General features: G+C 41.9%; 3 protein-coding genes and 1 long non-coding RNA gene across 6 annotated transcripts in view; 2 read left to right on the top strand and 2 right to left on the bottom strand.

Moving 5' to 3' along the window:
• Window positions 1–67: 67 nt before the first annotated feature.
• On the bottom strand, window positions 68–2,367 carry LOC128436983 (uncharacterized). The gene is made up of 3 exons (XR_008338149.1): window positions 2,240–2,367; window positions 1,067–2,048; window positions 68–411 (listed from the first exon to the last, which is right to left on the bottom strand). It is a non-coding gene; the product is annotated as an uncharacterized LOC128436983 (long non-coding RNA).
• arhgef38 (Rho guanine nucleotide exchange factor (GEF) 38) lies at window positions 925–15,431 on the top strand. Of its 2 annotated transcripts, XM_053418929.1 has the most exons (14): window positions 925–1,434; window positions 7,132–7,316; window positions 8,172–8,289; window positions 8,394–8,541; window positions 8,669–8,686; window positions 9,079–9,278; window positions 9,420–9,553; window positions 9,770–9,874; window positions 9,970–10,089; window positions 10,936–11,304; window positions 11,385–11,522; window positions 12,006–12,213; window positions 13,705–13,997; window positions 14,730–15,431. In XM_053418929.1, the coding sequence occupies exons 1-14, from the start codon at window positions 1,218–1,220 to the stop codon at window positions 14,910–14,912; spliced, it is 2,436 nt and encodes an 811-aa protein (XP_053274904.1). In that variant the 5' UTR covers window positions 925–1,217; the 3' UTR covers window positions 14,913–15,431. The 2 variants fall into 2 exon arrangements, with proteins under 2 accessions (XP_053274904.1, XP_053274905.1); XM_053418930.1 differs by lacking the exons at window positions 8,669–8,686; window positions 9,079–9,278; window positions 9,420–9,553; ... (5 more) ...; window positions 13,705–13,997; window positions 14,730–15,431 and having other exon boundaries at window positions 957–1,434; window positions 8,394–8,545.
• Window positions 15,432–15,513: 82 nt separating this feature from the next.
• Window positions 15,514–20,010, bottom strand: ints12 (integrator complex subunit 12). 2 transcript variants are annotated; one of them, XM_053418932.1, is made up of 7 exons: window positions 19,852–20,010; window positions 18,890–19,053; window positions 18,601–18,759; window positions 17,987–18,168; window positions 17,688–17,847; window positions 17,408–17,551; window positions 15,514–16,329 (listed from the first exon to the last, which is right to left on the bottom strand). In XM_053418932.1, exons 2-7 carry the CDS (start codon window positions 19,043–19,045, stop codon window positions 15,769–15,771), a joined length of 1,362 nt encoding a protein of 453 aa, XP_053274907.1. In that variant the 5' UTR covers window positions 19,046–19,053; window positions 19,852–20,010; the 3' UTR covers window positions 15,514–15,768. The 2 variants fall into 2 exon arrangements, with proteins under 2 accessions (XP_053274907.1, XP_053274908.1); XM_053418933.1 differs by having other exon boundaries at window positions 18,890–19,047; window positions 19,852–20,007.
• Window positions 20,011–20,240: 230 nt separating this feature from the next.
• gstcd (glutathione S-transferase, C-terminal domain containing) overlaps window positions 20,241–22,688 on the top strand; it is a 42,471-nt gene continuing 40,023 nt past the window's right edge. Inside the window, exons 1-3 of the mRNA XM_053418931.1 lie at window positions 20,241–20,282; window positions 20,413–20,843; window positions 22,180–22,638. Of these exons, the coding sequence (XP_053274906.1) occupies window positions 20,424–20,843; window positions 22,180–22,638 (879 nt within the window). The 5' untranslated portion in view covers window positions 20,241–20,282; window positions 20,413–20,423. The remainder of the gene's footprint in view (window positions 20,283–20,412; window positions 20,844–22,179; window positions 22,639–22,688) is intronic.

The following is a 22,688-nucleotide window of genomic DNA, read 5'->3' as shown; positions in this document are numbered from 1 at the left end:
AACGGGGTCAGTTGTATTTTGGTACAAGTTACAGTATTTGCTTGAGAACGTAATTCACAAGTGATAAAGTAATAATAATGGATACTGTCTGTTTTTATTGAATGTATAATGTTGCTAATGTTTGATATAGTCTTGTGTGGAGCAGCTGTTATGTCGCTGTGAGACATGCATGTGGTAGTTAAACAGGTGTGCTGTGTGAGCACACTACACAGGGATCGGAGAACACAGTGTGAGCCCTCATGACCTGAGCTTCAATAGGGAGGAAATGCATCCATTCATTGTTCTGACTGGGACTCACAGTATCTGGTTGCCATGACCAGAAATCATCATGTGTCAGTGACTTACCAGTCAAACTAGTTTGGGGATTTCACGAGTGCCACTTTATGGGTTATTACTAGAAAGACTATGATTCTGTAAAAGGAAACAAAGACTGTGTATAACAGTTTGAGGGGTATTCAAAAAATGAAAACAGAACCCAACCCAGAAAAACACAACCCACTCTTCATTCATTAAATATCATACACCCAATTCTGTTTAGAATCAGTATCGTTCAAATGCAAACTTTTATAATTCCCTGCCAGTTTTAAATGTTTATTCATTCATTTATTAGTTTCAATTAATACATTTTTTACAATTTACTTGCTGAATCCATTAACTGTAGCTAACATGAGCTCAACAATTGACAGCTTCATTTGTTGAGTGGTTTATTTTTCTTTCAAGTTTAAATTCACCCGCTCCTCACTTTGTGATTGGAACGCTCCCTGGATTGATAATTGTGATTTCCAGTACCCAGCCTATTTACATAAATACTTCCTTGTCCTCTGTGTCTTTGTGAGAGATGTCGTTCTTTTCATTCTGAGGACATTTTGTTTTTAGTCAGCGCAAAAACAAGACTTCAGCCTGTGGCCGTTGCTACGTCAGCAGACCTACGAGGGAAAGTGAGGAGATGCACTTTCCCTCCCTGGGTGGAAAGAATGGTCTTAAGGGAAGCAGCATAGCACAGCAGAGGAGAGGTGGGGCCACTACAGCTCTTATGACAGGTGGACACAGGGAGGAGCTACATTACCTGTGCAGAGCAGGCAGCCAGTGCACGTTACACCTGTTGCACTTCCCAGGCTCTCTTTTCTCTCCCTGTCGCTCTCCGTTCTTTCTCCTGTCCCCTCTTCTCTTGCCCCCCGTCTCTTCTCCTTGACTGGTCTGGAGGCACAGGGCTCACCATGGATCCCAAGGAGGCCATTGGGGGTGAGAAGGAAAAGGAAAAAGAGAAGGACAAGGTGATAAAGAGGAGGAACCGGCCTGTGTTCCTGCGTTACCTGGAGAGGAGAAAGACGGACACCATAGTGGCTGATGACATGGCCAAAGGTGACTTCAACCTGGGGACGCTGGTGAGGAGGAGTCAGTCTGACAAGACGGAGTACAGCGCTAAACTTAAAGGTACATCAGCTAATGACCTCCCAAGGGGTCACAACTATGGCAACAATCTACACACACACACACGTGAGCCACAAGTAGTCTGACACGTCTCTGAACTCTTTACACTGAAAACACTTTAAACAATTAAAACTAAAACACACTGGATATGTGATATTTTAGACAAGTATGTCCACTATGGATGAAAACACACATAAAGTATACACTGCTGTACAGCTCTGGATACAAGGCACCTGTTGTGTTACCATGTGTTGAGCAGGAGATAGTCCCGGAGGGATGAAGGCTCATATGCAAACTGTGCACAGAGGAGTGGCTTTAGAAGAGCTACTGACCAGCTTGTAAACAAGAACTGACACCGGTGACGTCTTGTACGTTGTTGGGAATAATCATAACTTTAGTTTCAAGATACGCGTCACACGCGTCAAAACATTTAACCAGCGGCGATTGGCCTTGAAAGTAAGAACAATAAATAAATTAATCATTGATGCTGCCTCATCACAAAAGATAACACAGTCATGACCATGTTCATGGGAAAAACAAAACTGGCTCACCTGCCTTCAGAATGCAGTCAGTCAGTGACGGGGAATGCTGCACTTCAGGCTAAATGATTGACATCACTGTGTCAGCAGGAAGGAAAGATTAGACAAAGTATGAAGGATTTCCTGTATCACTGGTTTCTGGGGTTTTCTTTCCAGCCAAAGGAGCCAAAAAGACTCTGGGTTCAATCGAATAAAACCTCCAGGTCACTTGTTGGCGAATAGACAAACAAGCTGTCACACACAATTGCCTTATCAGCAGCTGTATTTACCTGAAATAGAGACAATCTCTACTACTTGGCACTTTCTGTTTTTCTGACCAGCCTGTACCGTTGTCAGGGTTTAAAAAAAATAACACTGGGTTGTTTGCAGTAAACCAGTCACCCACCCTCTTTGACTCCAAAGCCTCAGACTGACGTGCACCATTACGTAGGCTACAGTATTTACTGTGGTATTACCATTGCAAATATTGGCAGAATGATGGCTTCACTGAAACATGTGAGGTGTTGTTGATTGACTTAATGTGAGTAAGACTAAAGGTGATATTTGATCAAGTCGAACCTCAGTACTGATTTGGAAAATCTAGATGAAGAGGCCATTCTTCCCGTGATAGTGTCCGAGTGGCCAGCAGGAAAACTCCATGACTGTAAATGACCTGCTACTTTCCCTGAGAACACCCATCTCTGTTCAACAAACAAATATATTCAGTTAATCATATTGTTTCTTCGACGTCAAAATTATGATTTTATTTGTCCGTTTGTAGGCTGAAAACTTCACTTTCAGGTGTTCACAATTATGTCGAACAGCAACTAAATATCATAATATAGTTTTGAAAATATACCTTGTAGGATATATATTTTCAGGAAACATTTTTTCTGTTTTACATATTTCACACTAGATAAACTACACAGAATAATCAAAAAGCGCTGTCGAAATAATTTCCTGGTTTGATCATTGGGCAATTAATTGGCAACTATTTTGATATTCTATTCATTATTTATCCCATTTACTATTAATAACAATTTTCTACATTGTAAAGAAATGCCCTGAAACTTTTGACCTTTTACTACTTAAAAAAAAAATGTACGATCAACAGATGACTTCAGAAAATAATCTGCAGATTATTCCTCTGTAAATCATTTGACTAATCTAAAGAAGATGTAAGCGGCCTCACAGCTGACAGGCAGTATTACAGTGGTATTACCATTGCAAATATTGACAGAACGATGACTTCATCTAAAGAGGAAACATGTGACCTGCTGCTTCCCGCTCAGTTCTCATCTGCCTGTCAGACAGGTTGGTTGAGCTACAGCGCCATGGTAACATGATATCAGCGTGTGTCTAATTATTTACAGCATTATGACTAAATATAAAAGTTCTGAAAATGATTTACTAACACGCAACTCATGTACAAGGACAGAAGTAAAGCACATATTCATATGTATTTGTTTAGCCACTAATAATTTATGGAACGGGTTACTTTGTTATTACTGGTTTATGATGTTTGAGGACTGTTGTTTTCGTACAGTGTGTGTTTGCATGTAGGTGTGTATATATTTGTCTTTCTATATGATTATGAGGACAAATTCAGGTTCAAAATAATTGTCGTGAGGACATTTCCTTACAACTCCAATGGGCTTTTTGATGATTAAGATTTGATCGGAATTACGTTTGGTAAGGTTAGGTTTTATTAATTTAGTTTAGGTTAGGTTGGATTAGGCAAGGTTAGGTTAGTTTAGGTTAGATTAGATTAATTTAGTTTAGGTTAGCTTGGGTTAGATTAGGCAAGGTTAGGGTAAGCTAAATTAGATTCGGTTAGTTTAGGTTAGATTTGATTAATAAAGGTTAGGTTAGGTTCGGGGGTAAGAATCTGTCATGGTGACTATGCCCATGCATACCAATGGTCAAGGTTAAGGTCAGCCATGAGGTTTTGGTTTGGCTGTTCACATTGAAGTCAACGCTGTGTCCTAAAAAGGACAGCGGCGCAAACCAGTGTGTGTTTGTGTGTGTGTATATGTGTGTGTGTCACCTTCCTTTGCCTAAATATACTTTATTGATCTTTAGGCAACACATCAGTGTCAGTGGACTTGCAGGATTTACATTCACAGTGATAAAATCCAGCTGTGCACTTTGCTATATGGCAAAGTCTAACGGATCATTCCTTGTGATGGCGATACGTGATACACCAGGCCTTGTCTTCTGTTCCGGGGCTGTCGGTTGGATCCCTTTCAATGGGCTGCACATTGAAAAGCCCTGTATCCTCTTACATGGGAACTCCTGTGCCAGCAACCATTCCTCACCAAACATAATACTGGCAAAAGGATTAGTCAGCATAGTTTGAGACGTGCTGCTGAATTATACTGCAGCAGGTTATATAAAAAAAATTCTAACATTGTCCCAGAATGGAGGAATCTTTTCAGGGCCAATTTTGAAAGTAACAAATTTCATTGAGACTTTAAAATAATCTGTATGACATTGCTCTTATTAAGACTTTACACCGTGGCAGATATAAACCGGAGTAAATATATATATATGAATGATTATATTATAGTATAGTATGTGCTTCATGTAAGGGTTACCCTCATCTGATCTCGTACTATGGGGCACTTTTCTCACGGGTGGAGGTTTTCACAGATTCAGGGGTCTCTTTTCACAGTGAATGCCCACGTTGACATGTGACACTTAATGATCCTGTTGAAACATGAATGAGATCCTTTTTTTTTTTACATAACACTTCCACTATAATGTGTTAACCGGAATTCATTAAAAACTAGAAATATGTTAAAAAGTAATTCCTGTTAACGCGCCTTTTCCTGGAGCAACTACCAGACACTGGAAGGTTCATTAATAACTGCTACAGAAAAAACAACTGCAACGCCATGTTCAGTCTCATGACAGTCGATGTGCTGTTTTCTAAACATGCTTCACAGTGTGATAGCCTGAGAGCCTGAATTTAGACAGAGACATAGATTTCAACTGTTTAACTTTATTCAATGAATATAATAAAAGTATGTAAGAAGTTCACAGACTGATGGTACAAAATGTGGCCACATTTATGCCAAATATTGAAATATGATCAGTGCCAAGTCACGAGGGGAGGATACAAAACATGAACAATGAATTCCAGTCCAATGATCCTTTAATTACATGATGAAGATTCTGTTGTTCTGGTTTTCACTTGTTTGAAAGTTGATGATTCTCAACTGTGGGTGTTTTTTCTGCCCATGTATCTTATATAAACAGATGAAGACAAGGTGTAACTACACAGAATGTGATCAGAACACAACTTCTGCAGCATTCATAAGATAGTATTAAGCTCATTCAATATTTCAATAGACTTCAGCAAATGGCTCCAGCCACTCTGAACTTTTCTGATTTGTGTGAAAATGAAATGAAAAGGAAACAAGCTGCAGCTGCCACACTGGTTTTCTTTAACAGTGTAACTTCCTCATAGCACATGTGATCATGCGTGCGCGCAAAGGTGTATTTTTCTATGTACATATGTACTGATGTGTGTCTGTGGTCGCCTTTGCATGCACGTCAAATAGTGTGCAATACGGATGTGGGCCACTCCAGGAAATGATACTGCCTGTCTGGCCTTCATGTGGCCCACATAAAAATGTATATGAGCCTGAAGTTGAATATTAACCTTTTTCAGCAAACATTTTGCGCTGTAGGCAAGGTTTAATTTGTAAACAGAAAGTGGCCCATGTGATAAATGGTGAATGTGGCCCCTCTAGCACAAAAAAATAAATCCTTTGACACCTTCGGTTGACATGTGGTATTGCCGAAGCATATTTGTGTTTTCTATGTTTTTACAGTATAGTTGTCCTTGGTTCACCTTCTCTCTTTCATACACTATTATCCAGCCATTCCATCACTGATGCAGTTTGTGGGTTATGATGGATTAGGGGCCAAATCTGGGCCAAAACTAATTTTCGAAGTGGGCTACAACTTGACATGTCAGGCATACATGGATACTGATATCCTGTTTTGAATGCGACTTGCTTATTAAAGATATATGAAATATGTATGGAACACCAGGAATTATTTGACCTGACATCTGTACATACAAGTTCTTTTTCCTTTTCTCAGCTCAGACCTATTATTTCTCAACTAATCTTTAGATCTGTTGCCGACCCATAACTGAGGACAGCACAAACAAACCCCAGGTGTAAATGCAAAGGGTGTGACTCGTCTAATCATTACCTATATATATATATATATATATATATAGCTGAAGATGATGGTGTTTGTATTTGCAAGCACAAGTTTGTGTGTTTGTGTGTGTGTGTTTGTTTTGTGTGTCCCTCTGTGAATCAGGGTCAGTGTATATGTGTTTTCGCTCATGCAGGTGTGTGTGTGTTCATCATCGCGTGCCACTCCTCTCACACACTCTCACTCTGAGCAGATGGAATGCCTGAGCACGCCGTGGCATTACATCAGCGGCACGATTAGTTCTGTAACCTGACACAGGCCTCGCAGCCCTCCGCCTCTCTCTCTCTCTCTCTCTCTCTCTCTCTCTCTCTCTCTCTCTCTCTCTCTCTCTCTCTCTCTCTTTCTCTCTCTCTCTCTCTCTCTCTCTCTCTCTGTTCGTGTCTCTCTCTCCCCCCAGAGGAGGAAGTGGTGCATGGTGTCGATTAGGCAGCAAGGAAGCATTGCTCTTCCCTGAGCAGACACCTCTGCCTGCCATGCAAAGCACAGAGCAGCCACAGAATGATTAGGAAGCAAAGCAATGAAAAAAAAAAAAAAGAGCAGTGCGCCTGCCTGGCATGTTAAGTAAGGCCTTTTGGCGTCTGAGTCAAAATAATTAGATCACCGTGAAATAGCGACGGCTGCTCATGCGTCAAGCGAATGCGTTTGCAGACATGTATGATTTTCCAAGCATACGCAGCCTACAGGGTGTTTGCTTCCATCCAAACACATGCACACACTCCACAAGTGGCTTGAAATGCTGGCAAAAAAATGACATGCTAGATTATACCATCAAAACGTACGTGCACTCACATCATTAGCATTGCATGACCTTGTATGAATCTAGATTTGAACTCTAAAGCCTACCACAAAAGAATGCACCTGTAAATAGCACATACAATGCACATGATATTATTCACATCTTTGTTAATTTTAAAATGTCTTTCAATCATGTTTTTTTTCCTCTCAGAGAAAATGACTCCACACGACCTGTCCGCACCCCCCTCTCCAGCCATGGACCCAGAGGAGCTCCGCTTAAGGAAGATGAACCGCAGGGCAAAGGTCATTCAGGAGCTAGTGCAGACTGAGAAGGACTACCTCACAGACCTGGAGCTGTGCATCAGAGAGGTGGTGCAGCCTCTACGCAACATGCAGGTAGGTGTTGCCTCCGGGTTGTGTTTTTATCCTGACCTGTTTGTGTGTTTGTTGGCTGTTTGGTTGGTTGGTTGGTATGTTGGTTGGTTGGTTGGCTGGTTAGTTGCTTGGCTGGTTGGTTGTTTGTGTGTTTGTTTGGTTGGTTACATTTTGGGACAGACCTGGACAAGGAGAGTATCCAGACACTTTTTGTTTACTTTCTTTAACATAACATGATAGAGCATTTTTTGACATTCACTGATTTCCAAGGGAAGAACTAATGGATATTTATAAAAACAAACAAGCATATTTAGGAGACAGACCTTTATGGGTGTGTGCCATTCGGTGGACACCCAAATCCAAACTCTGGATCTTATTAATTTGTTTGCGTGTTACTGAGTTCGATTCAAGTGTTTGTTATTGTTGTATTTATAAATCGACATTTAAAAATGTCAACACTGGTGCTCCCCTAATTGCAAATGAGTTGATGTTAAAAGCGTTACTTGCTCATGTGGAACTCTACATCTGGTCAAACTTAGAATATAAACATATCCCATATCACTAACCTAATTACTGACATTAACCCCATCATGACAATAACCTTGATTCACACACTGAACAGCTATACATTGTTGTTCAAAGAATTATGATAATAAGATAACAAATAAAGGGACATTTTACAAACAAATAAAGATTCAGGAGTCAACACTGAAATATCAAAATTAAGTGTGACCTCATAGGTAAATTAACATTAATCATAGTTTATCTTTTTGAGTAAATAAGGAATCAATTTAATTGACATTTAGACATGGGTATTCTTTTGAGTTTTCTATGGGAAACAGCTGGTCAAAGTCATGTTTCCTTTTGTTCTGTCAGGTTGTGGATATCGATCGGCTGTTCACCAACATGGAGACATTGTGTGAAGTATCTGCAGCTCTCCTTCACAGACTGAATGAGGCCCTGGCTGACCCTGATCCAGAGGCAGTTGTTATAGGTACTATCATTTTCACTGTTGGCTGATTTGATACTTGTTAAAATGTTACTGCATCTGGATCATTTTAGACAAAAAGTATCTCACGTCCCACTTTTTATTTGAAGGAGAAGTATTCATCCAGGCGAAGGCAGCTTTAGAAGATGTATATAAGATTTACTGTTACCATCACGATGACGCCAACACGTCGCTCAAATCGTATGAGAAAGAGGAAGAAATAAAGCAACATTTCACTACATGTGTATTGGCACTGAAGTAAGTGAAGTCACTTCCTATAAATAATCGTCACATCATTTCAAACTTTACTTCCCTAAAATTCTAAATGTTGTGATTTACTGTTTATGATTTCTGATGGTGTGTTTCTTTGTCTTTATAATTACAGGAAAATTTACGACGAAGAGTAAGTATCCCATGATCTAAAAAGTATTGATACTCTTAGTATATTGTTATATATAGATCTGGGTTATTGTGTTGATTTTGCAGTTTTGGTCTCGTGTTTTCTTTCTTGAATCTCATATCGAACATTACATCAGTCTGGCTGAACAGGGCATGTCACATATATTATATCATCACTGGTCATCATGCATCAATGTGAATAAAACATTTTATAGAACATACTGCAACAAAAAAGGTTAATTTGTTCCAAATTTATTTACTATATTACATTTAGACACCTGCTAATATATCATATATACATATACAGTAAATTTATATAGCCATAAGTCAGTCAGGCTCTGATGAAAATATTAATTTTTACTATATATATTTAATGTATTCTTTTAATTTGCACAGGGGTAAACCTAACTTGCTGAACATGGGTTCACTGCTCATCAAACCGGTTCAGAGGATCATGAAGTACCCTCTGCTGCTCGGGGAGCTGTGGCATGCCACGCCCGAGGACCATCCTGACTTCCGTCCTCTGCAAGAGGCGTTCACCGCTGCCAAAATCATTAATGTGAACATCAATGAGTTCAAGAGGCGCAAGGATATAGGTGCGATCTTTCTGCTTTTTTAATTCCAGTGTGTCATTTTTCTACCTGTGACTTTCATGAAATTCAGTCAGGGCAGCGCATGTCATTTTATATATTTCCTTTTTATCTTCATTCTGCCTCCATGTTTTTATCTATTCTCAGTCATGAAGTATAAGCGGTTGGAAGATGAAGGAACATTGAGGGGGAAACTAAACAAGTTCAATATCCACTCCATCCGTAAGAAAGGCGACAGGTTCGCCGGTTATCTCAAAATCCTCACCGGAGTTGAACCGCAGGTGAGGAAAGAAAGTTTTCACTCCACAGTCAAAACTCGAAATAAAAATATGTAATTTGAAATCACGAAGCTTGTTAACTTGATGGTTTAAATCAGTACCTTGTCTGGCCTTGAGATATATATTATCAATTTAAAGAACTATTAATGGCATTTTCAAGTGTAGAAATATATAGAAAGTTACAGGCGTGATTTGCATTTAGCTATTGTTGTTTTGTAGGTGAGAGATGAAGTATTTGACAAAGAGGAGAAGCTGTTCCGATGTCTGGAGAAAGCCGTGAGGCAGCTGGTCAAGAATCTTCAATTTTACCAGCAGCACATTCAGGTAGGTGTTATACTTCCCACTGCAAAATGGGCACATTCGATTCTGTTTCATCATTAACATTGTAAACCTTTTTGCTGGTAATGTATTCTCTGCAGGAGATGGTGTCTGTAGCTGTCCAGAACGTCCAGGACATGGAGAACATTGTTAAGGATCCAAACAAAAATGGGATAAATGGCTCATTGCACAATAACGGAAATGATCCCTATAAGCACTTTGTGAGTTTTTTTTTGTGCTTCACAATAAAAAACAACAACTGATGTAACTGTCCAGCTTTTTCCTACTCTTCCCTTTCCTCCCTGAATCTTCTGAATTGGTGCCGGGCCTCACTTTGTTGTTCCTACAAAACCTCTCATTCATCCTCTAACTGTGGGTCATCTGTCTTTCTTCTGCCTGTTTTATTAATCCTTACTCGATCCGGTAGCTTCCTCTCACCTTCCCTCTCCTCTCTCTGGATCGCACTTTGGTTTCCAATTCTAAAATGTAACTCCACCTCTGAATGGGACTCTTTGTAGAGCAGCTCTTCACTGCAGCAGTGCAGCGCTGCCCCGGAACCAGAGCTGTGATGACCTTGACAAAATGACTCTAGACTCAAAGGCAAACATGCTCTTAGAGGAAAAGCAACACAGTTATTGTGCATGAAAGGGTTGTTTTGTGTCTGCCACAGTCAAAACATGACAGCTATAACATTCAATGCTTTCAGGTGAGAAGAAGATTTAATTTTTCTTGGTGAATAGCACCAGCCATTGCCTGCACCTTGCTATAATAGAAGTCTGTTATGTGTGCTGAACTCACACTTTAAGCTGAACAACATCTGTCTGTCTGCATAGAAATGATGCTGTAGCAGCTCTCTTGTTGTTATGCATTTAAGGTTAATGCACAATTTACTGGCTTTTTGTGTACAAAAGAGACAGTGCTGCATGTTGGAAATAAGAGATTTAATGCCGAAATGTCTTTTAAAAGTACATGTTTGCATTGTCAGAAGAAATTATAGAGAATATATAAATCTCTAATGCTGTAAATCTCTACTCATCTTCTGCTACCTGCCTGGTTTCTTCCTGCAGAAGGACGGTATGGAGCGCTTGGTCCTCGTCCCCCTCTCCTCCCTGCAGGGCATGTTCACAGCCCCACAGAAGCTCATCCAGAAACGCTATGACAAATTGCTGGATTACTGCAGCCGCCTCGAGCGCTCTTCCTCTTTTTCATCTTCGTCATCCACCCCTTCCTCCTCCCCTGTACCGACACCAGAGGACCCAGCCGGCCCGACCAGGAGGGACTACGAAGCAATCAACGCCTTGCTGGTGGAGGAATTGCAGAGGTTCAACATGGCTGCATACACCATCCTGACCAACTGTGTGGTGTATCTGGTCGCCCTGCTCAGAGAGCTGATGGATGAAATACTACTACGGGCTCCATCCATGCAGCAGCTTCCAGTAAGGATTGTCATCATAATGCAGACAAATTTTATTTTATTTAACCCTGAAACTCACATTTGCTATTCTTGCCTTTCCAGGCTCCACTGTCGAACATTGCTGAGGTGCAGAACAGCATCATGGATGAGCTGAATAATCTGACATTTGTGAAAGATAATGCACAGAAGCTCATGGAGCGCAAAGTCAGCTTTGAGAGACAACGAGACAAGAAAACCACGGTATGAAATCATTCTGAGTAGAGGATCCACAGAGTCGGCACTATTCAGATCCCTGATCAGTTGTGTAACTAGACTCCTCACAGAACTCACATACAAACAAGAGTCCTACATACAAACGATTTCAACAAATTCCAAGCCATGAACTGGCAGCTTCTCTTCCTATAAAAGAGAACAGCTCCAGGCTGATTAACTGCGGCACCTGGCAACCTAAAGCTCCAGCAGGTAACCGTCCCCTGAGATGTAGAGATGAGACATGTGCAGGTGTGCACACATGCATACTCATCTGTACATGTAGAAGTGTGCTTGTGCATGGTCATGTGAGCAGCAGGTTGATTCCAGCTCCTATACCTCTCAGGAGATTATTACCTGTTGCCCTCCCTAGAATGATCTTGTAACCAGTGATATGCCAGCATGTGCTCTCATAAGTGGCACCCACTTTGAATATTTACACCAACACTCCTTTGTGTCGTGCTGTTTATACAGACGATCGAGGTGCAGCATCAAACGGAGGAACAGCGAGCCCGGCTGCTGACAGAATACCCCCAGAACCGTCTGTACCAGCTGAAGAGGAAGTGTAACGGCTGCCAGGATCAGGACCTCAGCCTGCTGGAGGGAGAACTGGTGGCCCTGCTGGAAGACACAGACCCATTAGGCAGCAGCAGCCGCTGGCTGGTTACCACTGGAGGCAAAGGTGTGTGTGTGTACTCATCTTTGTTACCTTTTTAAGACCTTTCCAGCATAAACACCGACCATGACAGGACTAGTTCACCTTATGTGGACCATAGTCCCAAACGTCATTTCTGAGGTCCTGGCTATGGTTAGGGCTAAGATGTGAACTGTGGTTAGGTTAAGGTTAGAGTTGGGTATGAATTGTTCATGGTCAAGGTCAGGTAAAAGGTTTGGTTAGGCTGTCACAATGAATGGAACCCAAAGGAAAGTTCTAATAAGTTGTGCAAATCTGTATGGTGTGTGTGTGTGTGTGTGTGTGTGTGCATGAGGACAAAGACACTCAAGGCAGAGGTACTAGCTCTTTGAAACATAAAAGTAGAAATAATTGTTTACACTTATCTGAATGGTCTCCCTTAATAACACACGTTCCTCGTTGAATGCACCTGCATCTGTGAGATGACTAAGGCTCATGTAGAAGCACCAAACTTTACTTTCTGACTCCGACAAGTCAGCACACAAGCATCAGTCCCCGCAGCTCCTGTGATGTCATGGTTGCCGGGTTCCTCCTTGCCTGCCTCTGGAGATGGTTGCTCCTCAGCTTGTCTCCATCTCCCGTCCACGTCTCGCAGAAGCACCTGAGTTCCCAACGTCTTGTTTGGAATAAACCGCTGTGCGTTGTAAGCAGTGTTACTTAGAGTACAAAGCCTTTTCCTTTGGGTATTGAGGAGCAGGGTTGGAGAGATGCCGCTTGCGTGCCTGTCTGTACTCTGCAATAACAATATCTATTTTATGAGCGTGAGGAGGAAAAAAAAAAAAGGGTGTATAGGTTTCTCGGCGCCTTTTCTTCACAGACTCGTCTTTTCCTGTGGGATTACAGGCATTCCCAGGAAGTTGTGGTTCATCCCTCTGTTGATATCCATGCTATGAATATGCTCATCTCATATTTACACACTCCTCAGGTCGCTCGCTGTAACTGGATTTGATATAGTAAATACTGTGGCTTATGCCTACGGCCATAATGTGAGACACACAATCATACATATTAAAAACACATTCATCCAAATGATGCAAAATTTTCTCATTATTCTTATTATATTTAGGCTTCATTTCTTGACATTGAGGAGGAATTAGAGACATGTTGTCCATCTTTACATACAGTCTGTGTGCTCGACCCACTATGGTAAATGTTTGCCTGTGGTGCTTAAAGGGATAGTTCACCCAAAATTGAAAAGAATTTTAAAACAGTTACTTCAAATGTATTGGATTTGGCTGCAATGCTGTTTACCCCTGAAACTCAAAAAGTGTTTTGTTGACTTAAACAATTCACCCACCCCTCCATCCAGATTATGGGGAGTAGAAAATGAAAGAATTTCCACTTTTGAGTGAACTATCCCTTTAAATAAAAAAATGAATTTGCTGTTTACTTTACTGTTTTGTTATTTGGGCCGAACCAACCCTTTAAAAATGAACAAGTCTGGCATCCTGACAAACTGTCGCTGTGTGTCACTTGTAGGTGCACAGGGCTACGTCTACTCCACCTTCCTGAAGCAGTACAACCCTCTAAGGGACTCGCAGCGAGGAGGCAAGATCGTCAAAGAGCAGCAGCCGCAGCAGCAGCAGCCGCCACTTGTCATGGTGGACGATGACTTCGATGACCTCAGCCTGTTTGTGTCGGGCAGCGGCAGCAGCAGCCTGCGAAGCTTCAACCTCACCACCACTGACAGCGGCTCAACCCTCTCTGGCCTACAGGGGGAGCCAGAGAGCCCGGAGGACCTGGAGGAGACATCGGACACAGATGCTCAGCAGGTGCGTGTGGTCGCCTTCAGGTTCTAGCACCATATGGATGTCACTTTAAGATACGACATTACTTATCAAAGAGTGTAAAAAATAATGGTTCAGATCAATTTAATTTTCACCTAAATGGCAATTAAGGTGAATGTACATAAATGTGCTTACAGACCCTTTTTGAAATCAAAATAAAAATTGGAAATAATCAGAAAATAAGGAGGACCTGCATCAAGCCACACACCCCATGTACTAATAAACAGTGCCACCATCTGGATTTACAGGAGGATGCACGAGAATGGAACTCAGTTGAGCACTTACCTCTGCACAGGCTGAACAGTCCCCTCGTGAAACCACGATAAAATTCACTAGATTCAGATTTTTATTGAATCTGCACCAAATTGCATAAACTCATTAATATCAGTCCTCTAAACATGCTGGATTATTTTTATCAAGATCCATAATTATTCTGGGATGTTAAGAGTCCACCTATCTCACAATATTAAGTGAAGACAGTGAACATTAAATCCTGGATCCATTCAAAATGTAATGGGTTCTTCCCTGACAAAAAGCACATCCGGCCACCTAGTCCAGTAGTTCTGCCTATTTCTGCTCTTGGTGGAGGTAAAACTTACTAAACATACTAACATTTAAATAGTATCAATCATCAGTTTAATTCTTTCATAAAACAAACACACCAACATTTGTCTTTTCTGTGCCACTGACATTTGATTGATGCGTCTGTTTCCACAGTTTTATGCCGTGTACGCATTCCACGCCCGTTGTGACCAGGAGCTGACCTTACAGGAGTACCAGCATGTCCGCATCATCAAGTTCTGTGACCTGGGAGGCAACAAGGAGTGGTGGCTGGCTGAGGCTAACGGACAGAAGGGATACGTCCCGGCCAACTACCTTGGCAGGATGTCCTATGCCTAAAAAACAAAGGGGCCCTCTGTTTAGCAATAGGGTTTCCAGTAAAACAAAACCATCAAGGGAACCAAACTCCAGAATAACCTGTGGCATTTCAAACAAAACTGTTGGAAGTTAATTAACCCTGGCAGGTCCCCAATCTGTCAAAGGGTCGATGAAGGTTTCACAAGATGTGATTATCAGAAGTCTCATACCATAAGTGTTGATAAATAATCTGCTTTGTCTCTATAATAAGAACTGCACCAGTAATCAGATGATTATGGATAATGATGGAAGGAAAATACAGGGCACTGTGCTGAGCACTTTTGTACATCAGTGTTGATCGATAATGAAGTGATGTATTCATGAAGTAAATTTTATATGTGAACTGATTTATAGATGAAGCAGAAGTTATATGTGAAATGATTTATAGATTAAGTATATGTTTTATGTTGAAGTGAAATGAAGAAAATATATATATATATAGTGTCACTTATATTTGAACAGATATGTCATAATACTGTATAAAAACAACCTTTATCATAACTTGTGGGAGCAATTCTTCATTTGTTCTGTGTGTATCACATTCAGGGACAACACAAGCTACAAAAGTCAATAATATATGCAATTTGTCAGAGGAGGATTTTTAATGACATTCGTCGATAAAAACTGACAGTCACATTATAAATGTTTAGATTCGTTAGGGCAGAAGGACGCACATAGACTCCAGCAGCATAAAGTAAGATTCAAGTATTTGACTGGATCGTGTCAATCCATGTACAGATGCTCTTGTCACACAAACATTATTTTGTCACTAATTTCACACGTTTGCAAGGTTTATTTTCTCCTCCCCCTCTTATTTTTCTTTTCTCTCCACCACTTCTCATTTCTTCAGTTTCTTCTGCGCTGCTTTCTTCTTCACCAGCTGTAACCGTTTCATGGCATTGAGCTGAGACTCTTGAGAAGTTGGCGCTTTGTCCCCCGGTGCAGCCTTTGACCCGTTCCCATTGTTCCCGTTACCTCCTCCGTTATTGCCTCCGTTCCCCCCGGCGCTTGCCTGGGCGCTACCCGGGGAGCCGGCCCCTGACGAAGCAGAGCCTTTCCCTGGGTTTTCGCTGCTCGATGAGCGGTTCAGTGGCTGCTTCCCCAGAGTCAGGGGTGGAGGAGGTTTCAGGGGCACCTGACTAGAGCCATTTCCATTACCACCACCTGGTACCTTGGTACTCCCAGGTCCTGATTTGGCTCCCGTCAGTCCAGACAGCCCGGCGGGTTTTTGGCCAGAGGGAGCTGTCACGGTCTTGCTGCTCCCACTTGGACCCGAGGAACCCAGTTTGGAGCTGGGAGGAAGAGCAGCGCTCGTCTTGGCTCCGAATGCAGCCCAGCCTGTAAGACCACTGCTGGAGGAGGAGCTGCTACTGGTGGGGGTGGCTGATGTGGTGGATGCCTGCATGAAATGAAAAACAGTCACTATAATTATCACAGCACAAATTCAACAGATTTAATTAAGACAACTACTGCTGTGGAACGCCATCAAATTTAAAGCCTGTTCGCAACTGTCGTTTGTGAGTGGGATGAAACCATTTCCCAGCGATTTAAATAAGAGACTGTGGTGCTCTTCCATCATGAGAAGACTGTCTAGTTGTTTTCTTATAATGTTTTGAGTCATTATCTTGCTGTAGGATGAAGCCCTGACCAAACAGTCTTTCTTCCCTAGATCCTTTTTCTCAACTCTCTGATATCTAAATAAGCTGCGTCCCGAGTCGGGGGCTGCTCCCCTCAGAAGCTCAAAAGGATTTGTCAGTAAACAACAAAAGTTAGGACACCTGTAGGATTTGTTTATATTAACTTTCAAGGTTTCAAATTAACGCAAGTAAGATATCTTAATCTTAGAAAAAGGAATATTCATTTTATCGGCTTTTTGTGACCATAACAAAAAACAGCATTCTTTTGTTTACCTTGGGGCCGCTCATTGTTTACCTGTGACTAGTCTAGCTATGTTTATCAGCAAACTTATCTGCAAGCTATGTAACTTCAGCAACACTTGTTTGAAAAACAAACAGAACTCCCTCCCATTGCGGCTCGAATTAACATAATCAAATCACTTACTAAAGGCAAAATGTTTACTGTCAAAATAACTTCATTGTGAATAAGTAAAAATGCTGGAAAGTTTTTAAACCAAATTCTCTCTGGAGACTTGACACAGCAGCAGAAGTCAGTGGTTGGCTCATTAAAGATAAGTGGATACTTTCTGCTTATTTTCCTCTGCAGAGATATTTATGCAGTTTGCCTTATAGAACAATTTCGAACATTGACAACTATAGTTTTCTCGAACTATCTACCAGTAATAAGGAGGCAGACTCCTATTTTTCCAGAGTTTGACACAGTAGAACACAACAAAAGAGTTGTTGTCAGAATGCTTGGTAAGCATTCGCTTTCTCTCAAGACACATGATTGCCATCAACACCATGTTGCATGCTGGTTAAGTCTCATACACATGACGGCCACGATGAGTCGACACTCACCTTCACTTCTGTTCTTTTAAAGGCCTGGAAGGTGCTGGTTGTGTCAGGTTTGGATTTCAGCTCCGTCTTTTTGACCAGTGTGTCTTTTACAACAGGCGCTGATGATGCAGAGGCAGGGGACGGTTTCTGTGGAGGTTTCTGGGCCTAGTGGGAAAACAAGAACAGTTTCAAACAGATAGAACTGGACCTTGTAACACAACTCGGTCCATTGCCTACTAACTGGCGATCTGCTACGAACAACTAACAATTTAGATGTTGGAATATAACAGATTTTCCTCACCATGCGTTTCATTTGCCTGGTGCAGCGGGCACAATACCACACAAGCCGTGGGTCGTTGACTTCTTTGTCTGTCACCATGGGCTTGTGACAGTCCTGGTGGTACAGATTATGGCACTCTTGGCACTCCACCAACTGGTTCCCCATGGTGACGGTCATTTGTCTGACATAATTCAAAAGAGAACACAAGATGAAAAAACTAAATTATTTGAACCGCATGTTGGATTAGACATCAACCTGACCTGAAGCTATTACAAAAGGTCAAATAAACTTGAATTCATTTGCTAATCATTAACATATACCTGCAAACCACACAGGCCAGGCCCATTTCCATGGCAAAGTCATCAGCGTTGGTCTCATCATAATCATTAATGTTTGGCAGGAGGTCTTTGCTTGTCTGGACGGTGATCGGAGAAGCACGATTCTCCGGTTTCTCCAAACGAGGCTTTTTGGGAGGTTCCACTTCAGCCAACTCCACCCTGACCTGTTTGACAGTGAGAAAGACAGATGTCACTTTAGAGGCTGACATCAAATCATCACATCTTCAAAATATTAGTAACATGCGCTTTATTAAAGTTGTCATTTTAAGAAATATGCATGTGTTTCTCACTATTCAAGTAAATCTCTGGACTCAACTCTCTTTATCAGTTCTAAGCTGAATTGCATGGACCTGCTTTGCAGAACAGTGCTGTAGATCTAATAAAGACTTGAAAACCAATAAATGATCTTGATAATGCCTCTGAAATTAAATACATCTAGTTTATTTATCTATCAATTGTCATTGAATCAATTTATGCTGTACTTTGCAAAGAAATGTATTGTTTGTGGTTAGGAATTTATTTTGGGATGTCTATTTTCTCCTAAGGATGGTAGGTAACATACTTTAATCAAAAAGATAAAAAAAAAGATCCTTTACCTTCTCAGTGGGTCTCTTCTCTACCTCTTTTTTGATTTTTTCCGAGCTGGATTTGCTGCTGCCACTGCTGCTGCTGGAGGACGAGGAGCTCGACGAGGACTTTGAGTCCTGTTTACTTAAGCTCAGTTTTGACACAGAGCTCTTGGACACCTCTATGTCCTGAGGATATATGATAATAACACAGAGTAGTCAACATTTTGTTGAATGAATTACATATAATGAAATTGAAAGTGAAAATAACATTAAAGACGGTGGAATGCGAATTAAGCAGGTGATGAAATCCCTATACCTTTAGTGATGACCGATACGATGAGTCACTTCCTCTTGAGAGGGAATCCTCTAGTAAAGCTTTGAGTTTATCCACTGAGTCTTTACTCTTGGAGTGCAGGTAGCCCAGACCCTTTAGGAAGATGGGATCCAAGTCCAGACTGACAGGTCCAGCCATGGCTGAAACTGGAAATCAGTAAATAAGGGTAATATAATATTAAATTCATTACTAAGGGTTACAACTCCATGAAATATTACTGACATGTCCTTTCTATGAAAGGTTTTGGTTAAACAAGTTGCTGACTGTAAAATAAGATCCTGACTTGATATTAAGAAATACATGTTGATTTTAGAAACAAAATGTCTGGAGTCTCTACTCTCTACAGCCTTTGATTCCTTCAACACGACACACAGTGAACAAAAGCCTTCTGGACTCTGCAGCCTGCAAACTGCAAAATCACTTAGTCTTAATGTGTGATTTGAATTTATTCTCTCACATTCAGCTGCACTGCTCATTTTGTCCAGGAAAACATTAAAAAAAGAAAAAACACTTTCCCCTCCACATGAAACATTTAGCTGGACTGAAATATTCAGTGGAATTCTCCTCAGGGAAGCCTGGCCCCAGTTTACCACCCACACGACCATTGTTTTATGCATTTAACACGTTTACACCGATGCTATGATGATAATAATGACTTTAGATGGCAGAGGGAGGAGGACGAGGCTGGAGAGAATAAAGACAAATGGAGAAAAGGAGCCTGGCTGATGCTCCGTGTCCTGCACATTCACATCCGCTTCAGTGATTATTTCCCGTGTGTCGCTTCTTCCCTGAATCCGTCGTTCGTGTTTCATTTAAATCAAACTTCCGTATCGCACAGAGAGAAACAGAAACAACGCCACAGGAACTAAACTTACCTCCCCCTCTCTGCTGTCACTTACAAAGCCAAAATAAACTGAATATCAATTCAAGTTGTATAAAATTACCTCGCTCGGGTTTTAAGTTTAAAAAACAAACAGTCCCGTGATCCGGTGTTTTCGTTTGATTGAACAGCTGATGGTCGATCAACGCTTCCTCAACAAGAATCAACCGGGACGGACCGTTCTTCTCTGGCGACCTGTGCAGCCCTGAAATACGTCCGGAATATACACGCGTGGAACCTTCCCTGCCTGTTATTTTTTCAAGATTCTTAAATGATATAATAATCCGCATCTAAAACTCAATTATATGTCACACATGTATTGTGTAGTTCATGTTTTAACATACGTGTTTATTACACGCCATATACAATGATATAAATCAGTATGGTTGCGATAGCTGACAGCCGGTGGCGCTGTGGTGCAGGTTTAGCTGCAGCACAGGCAAAGAAGAAGAAGAAAGCGTGGACAACCAACAGCGTGGGTTGTTGAATTCGCCGGTGAGTGTGTATGTGTGTGTGATTGTGTGTGTGTGTGTGTGTGTATATTAATGTCGAAAGTGTCAGTTTAGCTTACACCTCCAAGCCGCCATCTTTTAAACTACCCCCTAACCTCCGTGTGTTTTGACAGGTTATTTAAAAATGACGCACGCTGACGCAGAGCCCCAGCGACCCTCCCTCTATCTAGAAGTTTGTGGCCAAGGTGAGGAGGCTCGTCTTCCTCTGCACTCCTCCATCACCCTCTTCCTCCTCTCCTACTGCGGCTGTGAGTCTTTCAAAGTGTCCCTGGTCTCCTCCACGCCCTCCTGCTCACGGGCACTGAGGCAGGGTCTCGTACCGGGGGGTGTGGAGGTGTGTGAGGCTCAGCTGGAGGGTCTGCCCCTGCTGGTGAGGGGCTGTCGGCTCCCCGCTGTGCTGGATGAGACCGGGCAGCTGTGCAAGGCCGGACTGGCCGTGGTGCTGAGACACATCATCAACCAGACCGTGGAGGCTGACCCCTCCAGGAAGGACGTGCAGGCGCTGCTGGGCTTCAAGAAGACCTGCCTGAAGGCCTGTGCTGAGGTGAGGGGGGGTTATCATGAGAGACACATGAAGGGCCTCGATGATGCTCACTGCCTTTAAAGGGAGGGTTCACAGAAACATTTCAATGCTCTCATTACCTACTCACCACTCTGCCGATGGAGGTGGTGGGTGAAGTGTTTGTGTCCACAAAACTCTTTTGGAGCTTCAGGGGTAAACAGCTTTGCAGCCAAATCCAATACAATTGAAGTAAATGGCGACCACTTCTTCAAACGTAAAAGAAACAACAGACAAAAACATAACATTTCCCCATACTGCTCCATGTGGTGTCCGTAAGCCCCCACATAAATGACGTCTTTAGCCTGAAGGTCCTCTGTCATCATCCTCTGGAGCTGCATTCACGTGTGGATCATAATGGTGTAAATGTAAAATCTAATTTGAATGTCAAGGCTTAAAGTGGTCACCATTTACTTCAATTGTATTGGATTTCGCTGCAATGCTGTGACTGTCCACCCCTGAGGCGCCAAAAGTGTGTGGACTCAAAAGGAGTGATTATACATTTTTGGGTGAACTGTCCCTTTTAAGCATCAGTCATATTGGCTGCTGATGTCTGTCCCTCATTGCAAGCTTCACGGAGAGGGGTGGTTATAGCTGTAAAAGGCCACAACTGGTGTATCAGGAGCTACTTTATTATGTCTCCATTTGGGCTTTTATTTTATTCACAGGAGATGGTGACAGTTTCTACTCAGCAGCTTGTGTACAGATGTGTACAGTTGTAAATAGAGTGGCATTAGAGCAAATGTTCTCGGACAAGGCCCAACTTCAATCAGGCTCAATTTGTGTTATTTGTTAAAACATTGGTTTATTACTACTTAAATGAAGATCTGATTCTATTTGATGATATTTATTTATAAATGCTGGTAATTTCAAAAGTTCACTTAGCTTTTCTCAAAAATGTTCATCTACATGTTCAATATGTGTTGAATTGCAAACATGTAACTGAATATATATGGAGAATAAACCATCCGATAATGAATGACTTAGTGTATTAGTTTGGTTACAATTGAGCAGCTTATAAACAATACATCTAACAAAGCTCATAGAAATGCTTCAAAGTTGTGTCTGTACTTTTCCTAAAATTACACAGTTCTTCATCAGTAACCTTCGAGGAGATTTGAGCTTTTAATGTAAAGTATTTCAAGTGGTTCTCAAGTCTGCTCTTATCCCTTCACTGATTAAATTTCAATCCCTCAAGTGATGAGCTGCTCGTCTTTCATACTGATCTCAAAGTGTTCCAGCACCAAATTACTTCTACTTTACTGGAGTGACCTCAAAATCCTTAAAAATCCTTTTTCTTATCACCATTCGTCACTCTCAGGTGAGCCAGTGGACCAGACTGTGTGAAACTGGCATCCCCTCCGCGGTAGAACAGCACCTCCAGAATCCCACCGATCAATATCAGCAGCTGCCTCTCTCCATCCTCTCCCTGGAGCGAAGGCTGGCGGAGCCGGTCAAAGTGCACAACGATGACAAAATACGCCGGCAGAAACTCCAAGAGCAGAGACAGAATGAGAAGAAGGAGTCGCCCGAAGTCCAGGCAGATGTGAACAATGAGCGGGAGCCTGGACCGTCGCCTCAGTACCCTGATGGACTGGAGCTCAGGGCCGCTCTGGCCAAGCTGTCGGTGGATTCAGTCCCCGCTGTGACCACCAGGGAGAGCTCTGAGATCAGGAAAGTGAAGACGGCAGATCTCCCTCCGCTGGAGCATTTGTTTGCTGAAGGCCTGTACTTCACTCTGACGGATGTGGTGCTGCTGCCATGCATCTATCAGTACCTGGTAAGAGCCTAGGAGCTTATGAATCATGTTTGAGGGTGTGGGATATAATC

This window comes from Pleuronectes platessa, chromosome 3, assembly GCF_947347685.1.
Source record: "Pleuronectes platessa chromosome 3, fPlePla1.1, whole genome shotgun sequence".
NCBI classification, from domain to species: domain Eukaryota; kingdom Metazoa; phylum Chordata; class Actinopteri; order Pleuronectiformes; family Pleuronectidae; genus Pleuronectes; species Pleuronectes platessa.
Note: the sequence above shows the minus strand (reverse complement) of the source record. Positions and strands in the feature narration are given on the sequence as shown.